General features: G+C 43.9%; 1 protein-coding gene across 3 annotated transcripts in view; it reads right to left on the reverse strand.

Annotated features, from left to right (window-relative positions):
• Positions 1 to 2,086: 2,086 nt before the first annotated feature.
• The window catches only part of brinp1 (bone morphogenetic protein/retinoic acid inducible neural-specific 1), an 86,972-nt gene continuing 64,911 nt past the window's right edge, over positions 2,087 to 24,147 (reverse strand). For all 3 annotated transcript variants that reach the window (XM_072714761.1, XM_072714763.1, XM_072714762.1), the window contains exons 6-8: positions 11,713 to 11,949; positions 8,275 to 8,497; positions 2,087 to 3,917 (exon numbers count right to left, since the gene is read on the reverse strand). In XM_072714761.1, the coding sequence (XP_072570862.1) occupies positions 2,777 to 3,917; positions 8,275 to 8,497; positions 11,713 to 11,949 (1,601 nt within the window). In that variant the 3' untranslated portion in view covers positions 2,087 to 2,776. The remainder of the gene's footprint in view (positions 3,918 to 8,274; positions 8,498 to 11,712; positions 11,950 to 24,147) is intronic.

A 24,147-nucleotide genomic window follows, 5' to 3' on the forward strand; every position in this document is an offset into this window, starting at 1 on the left:
CCTCCGTTCCGAGGATCAGAGGCTGAGGAACTCGGTAATCAAGCTTCCGGAACAGCGAAAACTACCAATAAGATTAGGATAAAGTTTATTGATCTCATGGGGAAATTCTTGAAATGGGCGAATCAAACTCAGGCTATGGCGGCACTAGTGCCAAATACTGACCACCAAGGACCCCCTAACACTTTAGGCAACCAATAATGATTGGGGCTGTTTTAACAAAACCACACGCATACACAGATGTAAATATCTATGCATACATGTCTGATTCTCAACTACCATTAATCGCCAGTCATCCCTGCTGTAAATTGTTACACACAAACAGCATTTCTTAGTAAATATAGCATTTAATGCGAAATAGAGTCATTATATGAAACATTCATTTGAAGAGAGCTACCATAACAGTCCCAACAGAACAGCAAAAGTTACACAGACAAGAAATCATTTGCTGTAACATCAGGTCGACGTGTGTTGCAATACAGATGCGACTCTTCTCCGTCCATGTGACCACGACCGTGTGTGAGAACGAGTGTGTGCTTGAGTTTCACATACACACCTGTGAGACAAGTTATACAACCTAAACAGACTCAGGATAAAACGGCAAAACGAAAACTGACAGGTGAACTCTTTCAGCGTGGTTAACTTCAAATACCAAGTTGTGCTAGAGAATACTTCCCAGCTTCTCAGACTGCACTTGAAAATCCATATTTAAAATCTTTTTTTTTTTTTAAATCCTTTCTTACAATACTTCAAGTACAGCCTTTAGATATATCAGTCCAAAATAACTATTTACAGATGGGCTGTACTTCATTACCATGTCTGGTGTACAATGCTATCTGAAAGATTCCTTCCACACACACACGGTTAAACGGGATTACTCGATTTATATATAGCGTTCTACTCAGGTCGGATAAATGTGCCCTGGGTCGGCCAGGGATGGGTTCATTGTTTCTGGGGACCCATCGCCTCAGTTAAAAAGACACTTAGGGGACACCCCTCCCTTTAGACCCCTCCCTTTAGACCCCTCCCTTTAAATAAATAGCCAGCTAGTAGAATCAAAAGATTGTAGCTACTGTAGCTGGCTGGCTGAACATGCTGCTTCACCTTCTCAGGAATACAGGTTATACATTTTACATTTTTTTTAAATGAAGTGACTGTTTGTGGCCAACATGGGGATAAACCTTGGGGGCTGCACACAAATGTGTGGCTTGAGTGATGGTAACCCCCTCCGACCCCCCCCCCCCCCCCCAGTGTGTCTTCTCTCTTCATTTCTTATTCCAGAATTAACCGTGTCCCTGTTTTGCTCTTAATCCAGTTTTATTTCTGAGTAATGAAAATAAGGAAGTTGACCTTTCTTGTATCATGTTAAAGGGATTATAACAGACACATAATTATCCTGCTAACAAACAAAAACAATCTCCCCGGCTGCACCCTGAAATGTTTTCCTGGGTTTGGGTGGATGTATAGAGAGGATGGGACACTAGGCTGGGAGAAGGTGTTAATCAGCACATCTATCACTGCATATGTTTTATTAATGCTAAACTCCTGTTGCTGAGGCAAAATGGAGATTAGCAACTACATGTGTGTGGAGTAGATTTAGAGACTAAATCATTTTAATTGTGCGGTTTCATATCGGCCCTCATTTCACAAGTCCTCTGTAGTTAATGGAAATAGAATGGCTTTTAAGGTGTTAATCCTAGAGTATGTACATTTTCATTCCACGTGGCGATTTCCATCAGCCATTTTTACACAAGCATAGATGCATAAATAAACTGGAAAATAAAAATAGAATTTTGTGGAGGGTGGGTGGACTTTACTGCCTCCCGTTTGATAGTCACGTTAATGGCTTATGCTAGCTGCTGTGAATGATCGGAGCGATCGATGCACAGCCTCTCCAAAACCCCCCAATCCCCCCCACCCCCTGACTCCCCGCCCCGGGTGCAAACCGCACGCCGTGTTGCTTGCCTGACCTCACGTGAGGCGGCCAATAGTGCAGTCAGTCCATCTTCAAGACAGCAAAAATCACCATCAAACATTAATAAGGGGAAAAAAGCTCAAGATGTCTACAACGGAACAGAAAATTATGCTCTTCGACGGTTTCTATTGTCTTTATTTAAAACGGTAAAACAGAATCGTAATGACCTTGACTTTTACGCCAGAGAAAAACGTTAATGTTATTTTCTTTCACTGAATTCCGCTCGCGACAAACATCAGCGTGGCATCACTCGTAACTGATTATTAATAAGACTCTTAACACTGCGTCATGTGAAATTAAACGCATACATCTGCGCAGGCCTCATGGTTAAAATGCTTCACGTTCAACTGAAGAATATATTTACCCTCTTTTATACTTTGACAAAACATTTTTTGGTAAAATTAAAAAAAAAATTATATCTGGTCTACATTTACATCGTTTTATTAGATTAAAAATGCTTTTACTCAGTTAAGAATGGCAGTTATTAAAGTACCTTTGCTCCCTCAGAATAAATTCAAGGCCTCTTAGTCAGCATATTTTTCTTTTTTCTTTCTTTTGTTTCTTTCCATAGGTTCTTTAAGGTAACAACAGACATGCTTGGACAAATATGATACAGTCTTGTTAAATGGTTTTAGTCACTTTTCCAAACTAAAAATCTTTCTTTTTTTCCTCGATTTCAATTAACAATAACATTTACAAAGTGTTCAACAGTACATCAATAAGTCGAGTGAAAACTTCCAAAAAGTTATCCGCCTTGATCTGTTTTGTAAATATTTATATGTATATATATTTTTTCTCTCTTCCTTAGCAGAGTTTGGTAGTCAGGTGGTCAGATTGTTTCAAAATCTCCGTGTTGTACATGTCCAAGGCGTGGTTGACCCGGATCATCTCGCTGTTGTTGAGTTTCAGCCGATGTTTCAGCATACAGGAGAAGAGGTCGAGCTGCGGTTTGCCGGGGGCCACCGGGGGCGCCAGACGGTTGATCCGGTCCCTGATGTCCAGCAGCAGCAGCATGACGGACGACGACGAGTAAAACTGCGTCCCCTGGGTGTACGACTGGTTCACCTGCTGTACGGCGCTGCGTAGGAGGTCGGCGTTGAAGCGCAGGCTGTATCCGAACACCTGGATGTCAGAGATCTTGATGTAGATCTGCCTCTTGTTGGGGTCGGAGAGATCCACGGGGCCCTGGCCAGTGTCATTGCGCAGCGTGGTAGGCATTTTGGCCCGGCTGCGCAGGTAGATGTGCACCGTCTCAAAGAAGGTCTTCCAGCGGTTGCCGAGCAGCAGGGTCCAGTTGTAGCATTGTGAGCTCTGCAAGCGCACCCTCTCCCAGCGCGGGTAGCCATGCTCACCAAAGGGCATGCTCCACCCTTCTGAGTGGCTGCCACTGAACGGGTTGACGTAAACGAAGAACATGGGGTCGACACTGCTGTTGCGCATCTGGCAGATCTTCATGGAGAGCCCGACGATCATGTGCAGGTAGTCCATGCGGTTCTTGTTGCTCTTGAGCGTGAGAGACATGCGCTTGCGCCACCGTGGGTCGAAGAAGGTCTCCAGGCGGATCTCGTTGCTGATGAAGGTGGTGTGCACGTACAGGCGCGAGTCCATCTTCTGCAGCAGGTACTTCAATTCCAGGTCCTGGAAGTCCAGGTCTGTCTCGAAGCTGATGAACTGCTCGCTGCGCTCCGAGTCCACGTTCTGCGGCTCGCAGCGGCCGCGGTACAGCTTGTAGCCCTTGTTGCAGGAGCCGCACTGTGAGATGTTGGCCAGGCTGCACATGGCGCAGCTGTTGTTGCCGCCGATCACGCAGGGGATGGGCCTCTGGCACAGGCTGCCTCCCGTGTGGCACACGCAGGTCCGTTGGCTCTCCAGGAAGGTGCCCCAGAAGCCGTTCTCGTTGCAGTACAAGAAGGACTGGACCCTGTTCAGCCACTGCAGCACGGACCTGGACAACGGGCAACAGAGGGAAACGATATTCAGCAACATTTGCTCTCAATGCAACCGTGAAGCGACGGCCATTTCCCGCCATTCCCCGAGGCTGCCCGCCTCATTTCCTGAGTAGATCTTTCCGCTCTTCTCCATATTTTCCCCCCAGGCCTCCTCCCCTGTCATCTCTACAGTCCTTTATCTCTGCTAGATGAGGGAGAGTTATGATTTCAGGAGGGAATGTGTCAAGGTTAAAACGACACGAAAATTAACCCAATTTGCAAGGATGACTCTGATGACAGTTGTCCCAGATCAAACTGCAGGGACAGGCGATGGGGCTAGTAGCACAAACCGCTACTGCGGACGAGCTCAAACAGAACCTTGCCGACCGTGGATTAGGCTGTTCCTCTCACCACTGTGATTTGTGATCTTGGTATTTTGTATAAACATCAGTTTGTCACGCTAGTTTCAAAACGAATGAAGTGAGCAGGATATATTACATTTGAAGGCATTTTTTTTGTTCCAAAGTGTCCAATTCAATCCACAATTTTAAACCAGATCACAAGATAGTCATGAGTAAATCTGGGAAACAGGGAAGTTTTGCAAACATCGCTTCGCTTTTCTAAAAGTCAGTAGTGAAGAGACATAAAGAATGAGATCATTGGCTGTGCCATATTGCAGTGCTACAATATCCATAATATGATACAATATCCAGAATATGCACATTCATTGGTTTCCATACATATTGCTGTAGATGCAACGGTTTCAACTGTAATATTTTTGCTAGCTGGCCAATGGTCATCACAAAAAAAATGCAGAGCAAAAGTCACACAGTAAGAACAGTTAGAAAAACTGTAAATGTATGAGCTACTGACAAAGATACTATTTGTTCATCTATTACTAACATTGCATATTTTCACATTACATGGGCCAATTTCCTGAGGACCATTTGCCTGTATGTTTTTTCCATACACAGATATTTTCTATGCTGCTTTCCAATGCTGTTATATAGGAGTACAGTTTATGTGTATATGTCCATACCAAAAAATAATGTCTTCCATTTGCTGCCTATTAGGGACCAAAGAGAGCTGATAGCATCCCAAGCCTGCCTCGCTAGAGGCGGGTCCAGTTTGAGCCGGTACGCACTTCAAAGGCCTCCAGCTGCATCTTTTACTCTCCTGTTACGTATTTTCTCCAGGAGTGACACGGCCACTCTGCAGTTTGCCACAGGGGGCGATATGGAAATGATGGGACTCGACTGAACATGGGTTGTTTGTACAAACCCACACGTAATCCCCACGCCGGTAGCAGGGACTCGGACTGGTTCTGGCACTCAGTGTGGATGACAGACATGACTGCAAGCAGTGCTGCATCCTTCAGGGAGGGAAAGGCAACAGTGCTTCCGGCAAATGAAACACTGGGAATTCCTCGCCGGTATTCTGCGCTGAGTGCAGATGCAGATCAAACACTCCAGCGCATTTTAGTTTTCATCCCTATTTTTTTTCTGTTTTAATTATCAAAACTGTAATTTGGGGGAAATTTCTATCTAATTTCACTGCACAATTTTCAAGAAATTGTCCCCAAATGTCCCCACAATGTGATAAAAAAATGTTATTCTGACTTTTGGGGACCATTTTTTCAGTCCCCACAAGGGAAAACTCAATTTTATAAAAATCTGTCAATGCAATCAAAGAACTAAAAATGTCAAAAGTCTTGTATTTTATTTGGTTACTTATGGTTAAGGTTATGGCTGGGTAGGGGTTAAGGATTCCATTGCTGGGATTAGGGTTTTTCCCATAGGAATGGATGGTTCTCACAAAGATATGAGTACAGGTGTGTGTGTGTGTGTGTGTGTCTGCCTCATACTCTTCTAGTATCACCATAGCAAAGATGTCATAATATCTGATTACGGGTTGATCTAACAGACCCGTGTCTCCAATAACAGGCACATGAGATGCGTGGGTGTGGCAAAGTTCGTTGTTTGCTGTCACAGATCTCTGAGCGTGCCTTAATCAGGGTACGAGTGATGACAGACCGGCCCAATTAAAGCGAAGCCATTAGTCTGGGTGGTAAAGAACAACTACAGGACGCGTTCTGCTCACGGGGAGCAGCAGAGTGTTGCAGGCTGTTCGCTTAATCGCTCACTGCCAGGCGATTAAAAGCCGTGTCTCAGCAACAGCAACCGGAGAAACGGAGACGAGTTTATCAGTCCCACAACTCGCTGGCAAGTCGGGACTGCAGAGAGCAGGTTTTGACCCCCCCTGATCATGTCATTAGTGGCTGATGCATTGGAGGAAAAAAGCTTTTCTATATCATCTTCCGTTTAAATAATTTAATATTTAAATAGCAACATGTTTCCCGATGCTTAATTCATTGTCTTTGGTGTTTATGCATTCATATTCCTCAGCAAGGCATTATCACCTGCCACGAAGACCCTGAAATGCATAAGCAGCTATGGAAAAGGGAAGGAAAGGATGCTTGGATGGAATTATTGGTATACAGGCAGATATTATGCATAACTACAGATATCTGTATTTGGTTGTATCATGTTTATTTACTTATATAATTTTCCCCACATTCTGTTACCTGTCACAAAGGCAATTCTGCTGAAACAGCCCTTGTGTTTTTCCCTAATTCTGGTGCGGTAATTAATTAAATCCGGATACTGGCCAGAAACCCGTATGGCTGACAAGATTAGTGAATTTTCGGAAAGTCTTGCTGCTGTACGGGACAGACTATGTTTTTTTTTTATTTGATAATTATTACAAGGGACTTGGCTGAGAGCTATGTTTCTGCTGAGCCAGGACAAGAGGCTTGGTGATTGTATACACACACACACCATGCAGCGGGACAGTGTTCAGGTCAGGTGGAGGGCAGAGCCGCGTTCCCTTAAGAGCAGCAAAACGGGGAGTCATGACTTTCGACGGTCCTGTGGCGGTGTTGTGGGGGGGAGGGGCAATGAACTTCTGCTCCCATTGCCTTACCACATTTAAGGGCCCCAGTACCAGAAAGGACCATCAGGGTCAAATCAAAATGAAGCACATGGGGTGTGTGTGTGTGCCTGTGTGGGGACAGGATGTGGATGTATATCTCCACACCTGTAGGGGGCGCAATCATCCATTCACTCTGAGCCCTAGATTTGGGACCTGTCACTGTCTCTTACCATGAAAACACCGTGATTTCTGCATTGCCGCATGGCAACGCCTGCTCGGTTCCCTCGACGACCGTGACGGCGGTAATGTCATTTTCCATCAAAGCGTAGAGCGCGGTACATCAAACGCTTAAACGCCGGAGAAGCGCCCACCGTGCAGGCAGAGATTAACTGTCACCTAAACGACTTAATGCCATTTGTGTGCTTGCACTAAATGTAAATTATGTTCATTTATTTTGTCTTGTTTCAATTACATGGCTTTGATGGCACCCTTGATATTGTCACAAACATCCATTAGCATTAGTAGTAAGTGTGTTTAGGTTACTGCGAATTTACACGTGCTGGCTTCGCCTTGTTCGATCCCCTCATCCAGATAGATTTTTAATTATCCATGTTCCCTGGCGTTGGGCACATTTTGTCCTCAAGTCACTCACAAACACATAGATGATGAATAGAACGTTCTAGGTTTTATCCTGGGGACCTTTCCTACTTCCTCTGGGTGTGCAGAGGGGACCGTCTCTCTCCCAAATGTCGATATCTGCATTACTTTGCAAAAAGTAGCCCAAGGGATTTCCGACAGAACCTCAGACTTTTTGCTAGACAAAGTTCTTTTGCCTGTATCATATTTAATTTCTGTCACAGCCTTAGACATACCACACTCTGAGGTCATTTATTTTTGACAGAGGGCTGTTTGTCATATGGCTACAGGACAGACACCTAAAGTAATTTCTTGCATCAGCATGCATTCTTGTATTTATTTAATTAAAACATGTTCTTATTATACATTAATGTTTGCTCCAAGACCCTGACCAGGATAAGAGGATGGACAGAGGATGGACAGAGGATGGACATAATCCTATTTGCATTCTCAACCCAGTCCTCTGGAACCCCCAGGCAGTCTGCATTCCTGCTTCCTCCGAGTTCCAAGCACATCTGAACCAATCAATCAAGCAATCAAGAACACCAAATACCTGGTATATTGGGAGCTGGGATGGAATAAAACATGGACTGTCTGGCGGCCCCCGAGGACCGGACTGGGAAACACTGCCCTATAAGCTTGGAAAACACAGGGAACGTCACATGTATCTAAGAGGTCCACGGGAACTCTGCCATGCAAATGAAGTTCACCAGCCCCAGGACACTGGGTGGCTGTGGGCTGCAAGGTGGTGGGGAGATCAGTGGCACAGTCAGGAGACTGCTAAAAGGACGCCCTGGAGAAGCTCACCTCTCCCTGGGCATCTGGTGGCTGGGCTTGTGGTGGCAGCGCACGCTCAGGCTGAAGAGCTTGCGGGCCGTACGCTGCATCTTCAGCCGCTGGGCCTCCAGGGAGCTCTGCAGCAGCCGGAAGCGGGCCTGGAGATCCCAGTCACTGCCCCAAAGTAGGTGCACGCTGCTCACCGGCAGGAAGTGAGTCGAGGGCAGCCTCTTCAGGAAGGACTTGAACTCGTCTGAGAGGACAGACAGTGAAGGGGTTAGCATTGGTGCTAGGGGCACACATCTTAGGAGATAGGAGACACCTTTGGGAGGACAGGCAGGGACAGAGTTAGCATTGGTGCTAGGGGCACACATCTTAGGAGATAGGCGATGCCTTTGGGAGGACAGGCAGGGACAGAGTTAGCATTGGTGCTAGGGGCACACATCTTAGGAGATAGGCGATGCCTTTGGGAGGACAGGCAGGGACAGAGTTAGCATTGGGGCTAAGGGCACACATCTTAGGAGATAGGAGACACCTTTGGGAGGACAGGCAGGGACAGAGTTAGCATTGGTGCTAGGGGCACACATCTTAGGAGATAGGAGGCACCATTTGGAGGACAGGCAGGGACAGAGTTAGCATTGGTGCTAGGGGCACACATCTTAGGAGATAGGCGATGCCTTTGGGAGGACAGGCAGGGACAGAGTTAGCATTGGGGCTAAGGGCACACATCTTAGGAGATAGGAGACACCTTTGGGAGGACAGGCAGGGACAGAGTTAGCATTGGTGCTAGGGGCACACATCTTAGGACATAGGCAATGCCTTTGGGAGGACAGGCAGGGACAGAGTTAGCATTGGGGCTAAGGGCACATAACTTAGGAGATAGGAGGCACCATTTGGAGGACAGGCAGGGACAGAGTTAGCATTGGTGCTAGGGGCACACATCTTAGGAGATAGGCGATGCCTTTGGGAGGACAGGCAGGGACAGAGTTAGCATTGGGGCTAAGGGCACACATCTTAGGAGATAGGAGGCACCATTTGGAGGACAGGCAGGGACAGAGTTAGCATTGGTGCTAGGGGCACACATCTTAGGAGATAGGAGACACCTTTGGGAGGACAGGCAGGGACAGAGTTAGCATTGGTGCTAGGGGCACACATCTTAGGAGATAGGCGATGCCTTTGGGAGGACAGGCAGGGACAGAGTTAGCATTGGTGCTAGGGGCACACATCTTAGGAGATAGGCGATGCCTTTGGGAGGACAGGCAGGGACACAGTTAGCATTGGTGCTAGGGGCACACATCTTAGGAGATAGGCGATGCCTTTGGGAGGACAGGCAGGGACAGAGTTAGCATTGGTGCTAGGGGCACACATCTTAGGAGATAGGCGATGCCTTTGGGAGGACAGGCAGGGACAGAGTTAGCATTGGTGCTAGGGGCACACATCTTAGGAGATAGGAGACACCTTTGGGAGGACAGGCAGGGACAGAGTTAGCATTGGGGCTAGGGGCACACATCTTAGGAGATAGGCGATGCCTTTGGGAGGACAGGCAGGGACACAGTTAGCATTGGGGCTAGGGGCACACATCTTAGGAGATAGGAGACACCTTTGGGAGGACAGGCAGGGACAGAGTTAGCATTGGGGCTAGGGGCACACATCTTAGGAGATAGGCGATGCCTTTGGGAGGACAGGCAGGGACACAGTTAGCTTTTACGGCCCTGTGCTTCTTGTCCTGTCATGTACTGGGTATGCGGTCATGGGAGATGTACAGATGAATTCCCTTGCTTGCTGGCAGCCATTAGCCGGCAGAAAGTCTTATGTGCCGTGACGGCAGCAGCGTTTGTTCAGCCAGCTCTTTAGCCGGCTCAAATATGCGGCCGTTGAGTCGCAAAGCAAACTCTTCTCCAAGAACAAACATTTGCTCCTGCAGATTTTTTTCCCTCTTTCACCAGCCAGCATTATGATGAGAAAATGTGATGCCTATTAGTTTTTTCCTGATCACTTTCTGACAATAAAAAAAAAAACTGTAAACAGTAGTTCATCAAAAAACACTGGCTCACGTCTACTTCTTGATATCATTCGATAAATTTCTACGTAGATCCCCATCCAGTTTGGATGCAGTCACCGACTTCAGTGAGAATATTTATAACTGTCGGATTCTTTTTTCTTCCCCATTACTCTCTGTCAGGCATAAAACTATGTGAATGTTTACTATAAAGTTTGGGGATGGGGGTGTTTTGGAATGCCAGTGCAAGGTACTACAGTTCTTCCATGACCGAGGGGAGTTTGATTTGTGTGTCCACCATTATATATAACCGATCCTCTATGTTTGGGCTTTATTACATGTTAATAATATATAAGGCAGAGGAGATGTGAGATATTGAGTCATCTCTCATGAATTTTGATCAGGTAAGCTGGGCAAGAAGGAAAGATTATTACTGTCTGCAGGCCGGTCAAAGATCACACGTCGGTCCGGTTTACTCAACACACTTATTCTTTGCATTATAAATTAACTTATTCATGAAAAAGGGGGAAGTCGCTGAACTTTAACCATGCTGAATATGTACCGATATCGGTGTCACCTTCAGAACACAAACTGTGTTTGCGAAAAGGCGACTGTGCCTTAAACCGGCCCCGCCTTTTAAGTGGGAAATGCTGCGACGTTAATGGAACTTGGCTTTTTCTCCCGTCAGCCGTTTAAACAGCTGACTTCTGAGCATCAAAGAGAATTATTCATCCTCCAGCTCACGCGGGCATGTAGGCGCACTCCGGCGTGTCTGAAAGTGACTCCGCTACCGCCACGTTTGCCTTGACAACGCACAAAGAGAGGCTCGCTCCTGTTAAGCGCCGTGCCTCATGAAAACCTGGCAGAATGAAGAAATTGACTGATATAATTAACTGCAAGAGCCTTCCCCTCTAACCGAAGGCGCCTAAAAGACACTGAATAATTCATTGTCACTTTATTACATGCTGCCCTACAGAATTTAACATGCGGCATTTATACGGGGAACCGCGGAGGATGAGAAAGAGCCACCGCAAGAACCCTGCCAGAGAAGTACACCTCTTGATTTTATTTCCATGGTCCACAGTTAGGCACAGAATAACATTATTGTTGCTGGTTTATTACTGGGACTGGAAGAGCACAGCAGATCTTCTGCTAACATGCTATGGCTAATCTGTGGACCTTCTGACCTGTACTACCGCTACACATTGATGTTGAATCATTCTTATATCGAATGAGTTTTTGTCGGGTTATGCTAAAGGAGTAACTAGAGCCATTGAGGGTTAAGGGCCTTCCTCGAGGGCCCAACAGTGAAATTTCTGTGCCGACCCTGGGATGAGAACCAGGGATCGTCCGCTCACAATTAATTATTACAAATCTTCATCAAAAGACATTAGAGCATTTTCACAGGACTTCCAGACTAATTTCTTGGGCGTTATGACCAATCAGTACAGTCTGAGATGTCCATGTACCTGAATTTTCAAAGTCCTTGTAGGTGGTGGCCCAGGTGTCTGCCATCCCCATCAGGGTGTTCTCGATGATCTGGATGTCGGTGATGGGGCAGTTGCATTGTTGGAACTCCTCGGCGCAGCGGCACACACACTGGCTGTTTCGGCACACATACTCCCCCTCGCCGTTGCACATGATGTAGCTGAGGGCCGACTGGACGAACTTCTCCTGCAGATACTCGGGGAAGATTACCTGCAGACCTGGCAGTAAAAAAAGGGGATCCTCAGTTGACTGAGAGTATTTGTTTAGGGCCCATGACTGAGACAGAGGCGTTAGAGGTTCAAAATGACATGCTGTTTCTCAGCCTCTGTTAGGCCATGTTCACCTGAGATAGAATCGTTCGATTAACTCTGATCTCAGCTGTAAACTGTTCAAAGGCCATTTCCTCAGGTCCAAACACCTTTGAATTGCCCTTCTCTGCAGCCTTGCATGCGACACAAAATAAATGAGTGATTGATATGCGCCATCCCATCACATTTTGGTTAATTTAACACGACAGTAATGTTTAATCTCGTCTTGAATGGACGCGGCCGCATAAATCGAGGTGGCAGATTCTGCTTTCTTTGCCAAGGCCAGCGCAGGGTGCAAAGACACTGTGAACAGATATAGAAAGGCAATTCAGCATTACGCAACGACGGACCAAAGAAAGGATGCTTTTGTTCTCCCAAGTCTTGGCAAGGAGAGTTGTTTTTTTGTGCCTATCGGAACCTGTGTTCCGCTCAGCTTATTCCGAAGTCTGGCCACCTTCCCAAAACAAAGACTCAGTAGAATACAGTGTACTGAAAAGTAATATATATCTCCTATGCAAGGCTACATGATGTATGTCATTATAAGTATACAGCATCACTAATTCCACTCAGAAGAAGCATTATCGCAATATCACCTTTCAACTCGTATTAGTTTGAATAATAGTTACGTTAGGAAAAGAGTCACCATCCACTAAAAGCCACCGAAATATAACAGGTGAGCCATAGTGAACTCAATGGTGAAGGAGAGAGTTTGGATTGGAGGGCACACAACATAATTTAAATACTATGGTCTGTTTACTGGGGAATGAATGAAGCCAAATTAATTATTGGGTGAGGGGCACATCCACCCCATCTCCCCAGTTTCTACTCCCTTGGGTGAGCTATAACTGTAAAAATGCCAGGAAGTTATTGCCGTGAGAAATCCCCTATCTCCAATGGGAGGAAACCACAACACAAACTCATTAAGTTAAAATGCAACTGCCTTGATATACATATGGAAAACACACAGACATCTGTCAGCTGAATATGATTTTGTCAAAAATGTTGTGTAAGAATCCTCTCTGATGGACCAACAAACAGATCTATGTGACACTTGTAATGGACAGTTTTGGTAGTTAAGGAAACCATTTGGGCTGAGTACAGCACCACACAAAAGAAAACATGAACGCATTCCATTTAAGTGGACAAGTGAACAAATTAATTGGACGAACATGAGAAGTTAAGTGAGGGACCAAAATAATATACCAATAGCAGTACTGGAGTCTACCATGTAGTCAGGGTTACTGGGACACAAAATGTTCCTGAATGAAGGACAAGAAAACTACTATAAATAATATGTTTACTTGTCCTTTGAGTGACAGCAATGCTCATTTTCTCACATTAATGTTAGAATGTTTGAATGTTGGCATATGACCAGTAGGTGACATTAAAAATCAATTCCATACCATTTTCCCACATATTTTGAATATATGTAATATACTTCTGATTCAGTGAGTGTTTACATATTTCCCATTTTGTGATTTCTCTGTCTAAAATCAGTGTTGGCCCATCTGTGTACTCTGAACACACTGCAAGTCAATTTGCTGATTAAATCTTGCTGCATCAGATGTTCAGTTTTATAAGGGGTAAATCACACGCTCGCAAAGAATGAAATTATGCAAATTTTGCCCATCCATAAATATGATTCAGCCAGGATGGATGGTCAATGTTTCTTTGTTATCCTCATTATTTTTGACAGGCTAAACCTTGATGTTTTAATTCTAGTTGGTAAGAGTAGCTCGGTTTTGCTAAGTGGGATTTTTTTTCTTATCCACTCCCCCCCCCACTAATAAAATGAATGCAAACAATGCAAAATTTAAAAAATAAAAATAAACAGTGCAAATAACAGGTGCAATAAAACAGTAATTATGTGTGATAATTACTGATGCAGATTCCCAGAAAATGCTACAAAATTGCTTGGAACTGCACCATTCTCTCCTTTAACATCCAGCACAAGCATTTGCGCCATTCAATATTTGTTTTCCGTATGGTACCGTGGATGGATCCGGAACAATTTCCTTTCAAGGAAAAAAATTTGCTGCCGCCGACATTAGTCGCTGAAATGGATGGCTTCCTGGCGATGTTTGTAAACAGCTGGTGACTGCAGCAAAACGAACACGCCGATTCCGACCATTTGGAATCTTATCCAAAATAATTGCAGCACCAAAATTGTAGATAATGGGGAAATTGTTAATGATGGGTGAAGCCTGGGATTGTAAAGCGGACTTGAACACGTGCCCGGGGTGGTTAATGGTAGTTTGAGTAGGAGTAGCGGACTCCTTATTATCTCAGTCTTCATTTTGACCCTACGGTGCCCAGAAAGCGGTCTTTATGACGCAGCCGTGCAGAAGAAATTGAGGCACGCAGCAGAAAGACTCGCTGCAGGTCAGCTCCACGGTCCCCCTCCCAGAACGCCGAGGAGGCCCGAACGCGGGCAGAAATGGAACGTTTTCAACCGCGGCGTTTTGGACTACCAAGGATTCTCGCGCTGACAGGCTGCCCGGGGCCCCCGAGCCAATATTCATTTAGCTCAATATATTCCTGGGCCTGAAACTTTAATGTGATTTGTGGGAGGATCCAGATGGCAAGTTCACGGATGGGTGCCGCTCGCTGACAGTAGTGGAGCCAGCAGTCGAGTCCACAATAACACCGGGGCCATTTTCCTTTATTTATTACATCAGAGCTTGCCGAAGGTGAGCGCTCTCCATTTTTAATCTGATCAGAACGCCATCGCTCTCTCGTCATTGTTGTTGTTTTTCGAAGCCTTTTCTTATCTAGCCCTGACGGCACATATACAAATACATTGTTTTATACTTCCATCCAGCAGATTTATGGATTTTTTTTTCTCCTTTTCCTGAAACGTATTTTTCACAGTGAGACATCTTAAAATGACTTTCTCTTTAAAGTAACAGGCAGCCGGGGTGTGTCCGGCATAGCATCGCATCCAAAAATTTGAAAATTCATCAGCAGCTGCCTCAAACACAATCAATGGGGTGTCGTTATTGCTTTGACTCACAGCTGCGCGCCCAAATAAAACGTAACAGTAGCATTTAAATGGCTTCGCTATATTAGCAAACCGAACTGTGGCGACCGACGGGATGTATACCTTTAACACCAATCAGAAATTCACTCCTTAATGCAGCTAGTGTCTACTAGTCAGAGATGGACCACAGGAGTGAAGAACATGTGTGCAGGCTTACATATGATGGGACTGAACCTTGAGCACCGGCTCAACCACGCAGCCCTGCACAGCATGTCGATTCAGCTCTTTGAACATTTTATTTTTATGGACTGATAAATGGGAACAATGCCCAGGCAGAGCTTACAAAGGCTTTATTCCCTGCATTGTGATGCCAGACCGTGGCCTATAAACTTTGATTTCATCAAGGATTAATTGTGCATTGCAAAGCCACAAATTCACAAAATAATCATTATTTAACACGCCGCCCCATAAAACGCCCTGCTTGAGTGCGGCACGTTCAATTACACTAAGTCTTTGTTACCCGTGTAGTGAACTATGGTGGATTTTAAATCGAGAATGTATTTTTTTTTCTCCCCCACCCTCATCCTGCCCCTCCTGTCCTATATTTAGGAAATTGACAGGGGGCAGGAATGACCACTAAACTAATCTGGTCAGTTCATCAAGGTTACCAGTTATCAGTGGTGGATGATTTATTATTCTTACTATCTTCCAACATGGCTGCTGCTGGTCCATTAGCAGCATTAAGAAGTCAAGAGGCTTGATGTTTTTAAGTCTGCAGTACATGTTCCGCATTATAAGATCCACCATCGGGATCAGCAGTTAAGCGACAACCTTCTCAGGAACCTTAAGTCGGCTGTGTTTCAGCCCCTGGGTCCTCAGGGATCTTTACATATGTTGGTGCTCAGACATCAGTGATGGGATTTGTTCACCGCACTTGCTACTAATGCTGTTATTGCACGTCAGCTTGCCTTAAAACACTGCAGGGTAACGGCAATGGGTGTGGCTGTCAAAAAGGGGTTTAAACTGTCTCGGAGCAAAGCAGCACTGCAGCCGAAGCTGCTTGTGTGAAGGGGCAAAATGCCGAAAACCAAATGCCACTCAGGTGAGGCTTGTCTGTACAAACGGTGGCCGGTTCCACCTGCGTGACCTGTGGACATTTGCAGAAGTGAAGAGGAGAGGATCGGGGCGAAACAAGACAAACAACAGATCAGGGAGGTCGCTGGGAGCCACAAGTACTCACGTGAACGCTTGGGAGGTAACTGCAATGGCGGATCTCTGATCCCATGTGAGCCAGGAGCCAGATTCAAGTGTTTAGTTAAAAGACAGCAGCCAATTAACTTTGGGAAATGATAGGATTCTTAACTTTTCTGACTATGCGAACACTGATTCCATTTTCTCTTTATGCGTCTAGCTCTAAAGGCCAGAAAAGCTGCCTCGCTCGCCACACACGACGCCGTGTCGTGCCACGCACAGGGGGCCGTTGCTTGGTAACCGGTGGCTGATGCAGCCGTTGGCCAAGGCCCGCCACGTTCCTCGCCGTCCGCGTGTCGCTCTCACCTGTTTTATAGGGACAGAGGCCTCAGATAATTCCCTTCCATCCCCTGGCTCACTAGCCCAGGGTTCTGCCTTTTCTGTTTATCCTGCGCTGTCCTGCCTTCCCATGTCCACAGTCTGTGTGATCTTTGTTTACACAGAGAGACATGTTGCGGAGTCCTATAACCCAAAAAAACAGCAGGGATCTACTGAAAGCAACAATCTCTCAGACAGAAGTTCAGTGACACTGCATGGGATAAAATAGTTTGTCCCTTTTATGGGAATGGCGTTATCCTGCATTTTCTGTATTCGAGACTTTTACTGAGTAAGGACGAGGGAAAAGTGCATTTCCCCTTCATTCTATTTGTAATGAGAAATCCATACAAATAACTGCGAACCTCAACTTTAATATTCTGATTTTGTAAGGAAAGGGCAAAAAAACACTAAAGATCAGGACCCTGTAATCTCGGCATAATATAAGGTTATCAGGCACAATTGACTATTTAAGCGTGGCACTTAATGTTGCCATGGTCACCCAGAATAGGGAATGGAACAATGCAAAACTGTCCCACTTAAGGACTGGCAGGTGAAGCATGTATTTTTTTCCCCAATTAAAACCAGTTCAGTAAATCTGATAGGAAAAAAAGAAAGTGCCAATATTGAAATAACCAGATGTTACAATTTAAAATTCAGTTGCCCTCTGTAAAATCGTTACAATTGCGAAGATTTAGCTAAGTGCACATCGTACAAAAGAAGCTACCTGCTGCACACACTGATTAACGTTACTGAGATTCATGTAGTAGTGCAATTATCCTAAAAGAATGGAGCTGTCATAAAATGTCACAGGAAACAAGGCCCGCCAAGGGGGCATGAGCATCTCCTCGCAAGGTACATGTATCCGAGGTCAGCCTGTGTGGGCTCTTTCCTCACTGACTGGTCTTCAGAGCCCTCTGCTCTGGGCAGGACACACTGACAAACACTTTGGGGAAAAAATGGTGGTGGTGCTGGTGATGGGTTGGGGTGGGGGGCAGTAATTACCATAAAAGCTGAAAATTACACGTATAAATTGCCCCACTGTTCAGTCCGAAGCCTGTCACTGAAGAGGGTTAGGGAGAAATAGCATGTTACCAGTAAGAGGAGACTGGAGAGGAAATGAGTGCAGCTGTATCTTTTATGAAAAACCTACAGACACAGACAGTCATTCTGCTGTAGATTCAGCCTAACTGATGCCACATTATTAATAAATAATAATAATAATAATAGCAATAATAATTATATTGTTATTATCGTAGTAAGTAGTAGTAGCAATAACAATAATAATAATAATAATAATAATAATACATTGAAGTTCTCTGTTTTTCAGCAAGGGTGAAGCTGCGCCCACAGCAGAGACAGCAGGATCTCTATTGGCATTTGTAGGCCAAAATTGAAATTGTTCATTCAAATAAAATTCCTGGGGGAGGCAATGGGGCAGCTAACCCATATTCTGGCTTGGCTTCCCGGAGCTACACAACAAGCCAAGATAGCAGGGTGTAGCACACGGACGGCACTGGGCTCCACCCAAAGACTCCTTCAGATTTCATTTGATTTTTCAAGCATCACAGAGCCACAAAAAAATCAGTGCCGGCCACAGGGCTGTCTTCATATCTAAAAATAAAACCAGAACTTGTCACACAATTTGTTTTACAATGACAACTACATTTCAGAAATTTTAAAAATGTTCAGAATAGATATCATATTATATTATCGGAATTAGGAACAATTTCACGTACTAAGAGTCATGCAATAAACAAAACAAAATATATAAAAATCGGTATTAATCATAGCTGCACATAGGCCTGATACTTTTGTAGCTTCATGTAAAATACGTAACAAAAGTTTCCGTTACCCATACGTACAGAAAAAATTTAATATATATACATAGTATGCATACACACACACACATATACATAGTATGCATACACACACACATATACATAGTATGCATAGACACACACATATATAGCTAGGGTCTTTGATATCACAGGGCAATATTGAGGAATAAAATTGTTGAGGTAAAAGACATGAAATACTGCTGAAATCAGAGCATGAGTGGCATCACTGTTGAATCATACAACTGAATCCCGGTCAGTAAAATGAAATTGCATTAAGACCTATGGTTATACTGAATCCACAAGTTCCCACTGTGGCTGAGCATGAAGACCTCGCCTGGCATCCGAGGCGATTATAGCTGATTTACGACTGATTTATATGTCTGCTATCCCAGGAAGAAACATACCCTTGATTGACCGCTCCTGATACAAAGTTAACCTCGAGGTCACCTGGGAGCGATTTAATCAGATAACCAGAGTTTGATGCAGTAGACGGGATAAAAATAAAGGGTAATGCCATCAATCTATATGTCATGACTTTGTATTTTATTTTAACGCAAGTGCACCTTTGACAGGAAAGTAATTCCCCAGTAACGTCGAATTTTAGGTCATATTTTAATGCTATGCAATCTTCTCTGAGAAAAGATTTGGATAACTAAGATTGCAGTGGCCACACAGGTAATAGGTGCACTATATGAATATAGGATCTTACTTTATCGTCTTCATTCTGGATCAGGTACTGTGGTGCTGGGTTTTTGTGTGTGTGTCTGTGTGAGCGGATATATCTTACCTTATGCGGACAAAATGTCCCACAATGTGATGATTTTTTCCCTTATGGGCACCAGGAAACTCAATTAAATAAAAATCTGTGACTGCAATGAAAAAATTTTAAAATGCAAAAACTTGTACTTTGCTTGGTTACTTATGGCTATGGTTAGAGCTGGGGAGGGGTTAAGGTTGTCATAGTTAGCATTAGCATTTTTCCCATAGAAATGAATGAGCGGTCCCCAAAAAGATATGATTACACGACTGTGTGTGTGTGTGTGTGTGTGTGTGATCTTTTCAGGATCATAGGCTGATGACTACTTAAAAACCGACTTGTAAGAATGAAATAAACTCTTCAAATCCAATTCTTATTCTCTTCGTTAGAGAAATTTATTCACTTTCATCTCCCTCGATCGATCCATCCATCCATTTTCCATAACCAATTATCCAGGGCAGTACTGCGCTTTCTTATCATTTTCAAATGTGTGCATGTACTTCGTGTTCACGGGTGTGGTCACGCATGCATGCGTAGACCTAGATTTCCTTTTATTTATGTGAAAGATTTAATATGATACAGCATATAATGTGTCAGCAGAGTGTCTTTATTGCTTTGTTTACGCCATTCCAATTTTTTTGTATGCGTTTGTCAGCGCAATGAAACTGGCGGAATCCCCAGACTATGATAAGCATTAATCCATCAAATTGCAGATGAATAGCCAGTAGGTCTATTTAATTCATTTTCACCTTTCCACTTTGAAAATTGTTGGCTCAGGCCGTTTTAACATATTCATAAATCTTCCTAGATAGGCTGAGAGCCCCTGGAAGCAGAGGGAGAAAATAAAACATCGAAAGACTTTGCTTTTGTTTTCCAGTCAACACCAGGTGGCAAGTCCTTATTGGAGGAAGGGCATGACCAATGAACATGCCCCGCACTATCTCTCTGGGTGAAAGATGGACTTGTGAAAAACAGAAGATAATGGAAATTTAAAACTAATTATGGGCTAAGCCATCATTTATTGCCCTATTAGTACTCAGGTATTTCAATTAACCACTACAATGCTTGTCATATACACATACGGTCTGCTAATAATGGTCAATGTTAAAGTACAAAAATGGCCATTTCAGTTACTTTTTCAAAAAGAATGATTCAAATTAATAAAATGGGAATTCAAAATTGTACACGAGCAAATAATCATTTAGAGGAAACGGGAAAGAAGTAATACAATTAAACTTGACAATTAGCTAATTACTCCAATTTGCACAGCTGGAGAACCGGACGGAACAGCAGGTAAAGCCTGGGTTATGGTTAGAATGGAACGCAAGTCTGCTTTTAAAAGGAGAACAGTCCTGACATTAAATTGTATTTTCATTTAACAAAGAACGAGGTTTCTACACTTTCTACAATATTTTTGATGGGGAACGTGATTGAAATAATGAAAGGTATTGCAAAGTTTAAGAACTACGTCATTAAATAATTGTGGTTGTTTGTATATTTTAACTTTAGTGTTGCAGTTTCAAGCAAATGGATTTTGTATTCAGGTGAAAATAGGAAGGGTGCCCCAGTGAATTGTGAGCATGAAATGTTAGTAGTAATGTCCAAAAGTGCAATGTGTCTCTTGCCAGATGCTCTGTGACTTCCAATTAGGCTTTCATGCATACACAAGCCACAAATTCCACGCCCCAAAGCTTGCAAAGGCCTCTACACATAAACAATGCTGAAAGCATTCTCTCCTGAAGGCTTTGAGCTCATGAGATACACTTTGGTTCACAGCTCCAACTGAATGTGTGTTTCTCCAAAGTATCGACTCAAGAAGGAAAAGAAACATCGACTCCCTTAAGTTCCATCAGAGAAAGTGTCTATTGTAATGCCAATCGGTGTAAATCTCAGTGCAAAATGTGAAGCTTTTCCTAACTCTGCACCCATAGCGGTGTATACCAGCTTTACATTTTCCAGCCCCCATATCCAAGGGCTTAACTTTGGCTGGAACATTGGGGGGGGGGGGGGGGTCGAGGTCTCCACCCATTACAGGGGAAACATGATTATTGGGGGGGTTATATTGGCTGGATCTGATTATTGGGGGGGTCATGACCCCCCTAACTCCCCTGGAAATTATGCCCATGCCCAGATCACAAAAGTAAATATTGCATGAAAAAAAGACTTTTGTGCTTTAAATTGTTACGTGTTAAAAAACGTGTTAATTAGCAACAAACTTTTTTTGTGTTATCACTACCTCAGCACATTTTGTGTCACATTAGCTTAAATATGTGTTAAAATGAATAAGAAAAAAATAGTAACATTACTTGAGGGGGAACAAGTGACTTAGTTGCTCTGTTATTACTTGTATAGAAATCTCGAACAAATATAGTAGCTACATGATGCACATGAACCTTTATGACTGATTAATGATGAAAGAACATGGGATCAGTATATAACCAACACAGCTTCTTGCTACGTAAGACTGTACTATTACACACACACACACACACACACACAGACACACACAAGGATCACATTTATCATATGATGTGTTAAATATTTCTCCAATCACATTGCAGACTTCAAGTCAGATGTTATTGTCTGCCCAGTAACTTGCTCTCATGTTTCAATCCTCTTGATTGTTTGTGTCAACAGGAGTCAGATGAATCTCAACTACTACTACTATTTCCTGTTGACTTGCCATTTTGTTAAAAGCATTAATGGTGGGTATATAAGTTAAAGCTTTCTTCTTTTTCGAGAAGTTCAGTAATTTTACGAGTGTAATGTGTAACATCGGGAGTGGCATGGTGGTGCATAGGTTAGCACTGTCCCCTCTCCTGGCTTCAAGTCTCTACCAAGGTTCCATGTGAGTGCATGTTCTCTCCATGCTGTCGTGGGGTTTCCTCCGGGTAATCCAGTCTCTCCCCACAGTCCAAAAACATGTTGAGGTTAATTGGAGTTACCAAATTGCCCGTAGGCATGCATGTGTGAATGTGCCCTATGATAGGTTGGTGCCCTGTCCTGGGTTGTTCCCATCCTTGCGCCCATAGGCTCCAGACCGCCCCACAACCCAGAATCAGAGAAGCGAAAATGGATGGATGCAGAATGTCATTGACGAAATGCAATTATCAAAAATGCTTGCTAGCAATTTGAAAAAACACAATATGTGTCAGATATTTGTAGTTACAACACACTTTTGTTTTAAAAAACAACACACACCCATGTTCAATGGATTAATCCACTAGTTTTAGTAAAACTGACAAATTGTGTTAACTATACACACGGATGTGCAAAAAACACATTTTGTGTTGTTTTTAACAAATCTGTTTTTAGAATGTGTTACAGTGTCTAAAAATATAAGCAACGCATATAATGGGGTAGTACAAAGTGTCATTCACATGTGCTGCTGTTCTATCACAGGCTGTGTCAGATAAAACATTCTGGTGAGTCAGAATACTGCATTTACTGATTTTACATACATGTGAGTAAAGTGGTGGTCAGGTATTCACTGTTTCAAATTACAGATAAACTACATTTTTACTTATATTATGAAATATACACACAATTCAGTAGTTACCAAAACATCTGCAGAAATGTAAAAGAATCTGATTTTTATTGCAACTTCAAAGTCAAACAGTTCCTCATAAATCCTGCTCACCGGAATTGATAGACTATAAATAAAGTATACTAGACAAATGGACACATTTCTTAGGTGCAGATTAACGGCCAGAGGATACGAAGTTTCTAAGTTCGGTAACCTTGGCAACGGGCTTGTGATTCTCTCCTGGCAGAGACAGGAGTTTCATTTACAGCAGGGAGCACATCTTCCCCTGGCCTGACCCCCATCGGCTGTGCCAAGTGGCGCCTGCTCCACTATCCATCCCTCCTATAACTTGCTCTTAGACCCCTGGTGAGCCAGGGACAGGTCTCCCACAGTGCCCTCATGAGAGGTAACACAATATTGGCATTCGCTCTCCCCTGGCAGCACCGTGCTGGTAATGATCAGTCCTCTTCCACACCTCTCCCTTCAGCCAGCTTGAGCTGACGGACCCTCTGTTTGAAAATGCCGGCGAGACGGACAACAGGCGCGAGGCATTTTTCATGAAACGTGCTACACTGTTGTGGACCATCTAAAGGCTGATTTGTTTATTATGGTGGGAATGGAATTGAGTGGAATTGAATTGAATTGAATTGAATGGAATGGGAATTTTCGTCTCAAGCAGCTTCCAGTAAGAACCTGACCTATTTAGAGAGCTGGGTGTTTTACCAAGACAATTCTGCAATTTCCCAAGTGTACAGCAGAAAGACCCCCCCGGGACCTGAATATAGAGAATATACCAGCATCCGTCACACACCCACTGGTGCTCTCTAATAATCATAATAAAATTCAGAGCTAGCCATTATTGGCTAACAATCATAACAATTAAAAACATTGACATATGCATAGTTTCTTCCTAATTAATTAATAGCCAATTAATTATAACCATGCCACTTCCTTTTACTGGTAGTCTAATCTATAATACATGATTAATACAGCAGCGTAATTATCAAAACTCACGTTCACATGTGGATGATAAGCAAATGTAGGTCTACGGTCTGGTAACATAAATATTTCTCTCCCAGGAAACTCAGGGCGTGAAGTAGAGGACAATCTATATGACATATCAGTCCACTGTGGGGCGCAAACATACACACACACACACGTGTAATACAGCAATGTTTCCCAATCCGGTCCTTGGGACAGTCCACATCCTATCAGGAGCTGTGAGGGAGCAAAAATGTGGACTGTCTGGCCCAGAGCACGGAGGGAGCGGAAACATGGACCGGCTGTGGGTCCCCAAGGACCGGATTGGGAACACCGCAATACAGGCAAGGTAGACACAGCAATTCACTTAACTGCGAGTTTTCTAATGGCAGGAGGAAACCAGAGTACCTGTAGGAAACCCACAAGAACACAGAGGGAACATGCAAACCCCACACTG

Source organism: Paramormyrops kingsleyae, chromosome 7, assembly GCF_048594095.1.
Source record: "Paramormyrops kingsleyae isolate MSU_618 chromosome 7, PKINGS_0.4, whole genome shotgun sequence".
In the NCBI taxonomy this organism is placed as follows: domain Eukaryota; kingdom Metazoa; phylum Chordata; class Actinopteri; order Osteoglossiformes; family Mormyridae; genus Paramormyrops; species Paramormyrops kingsleyae.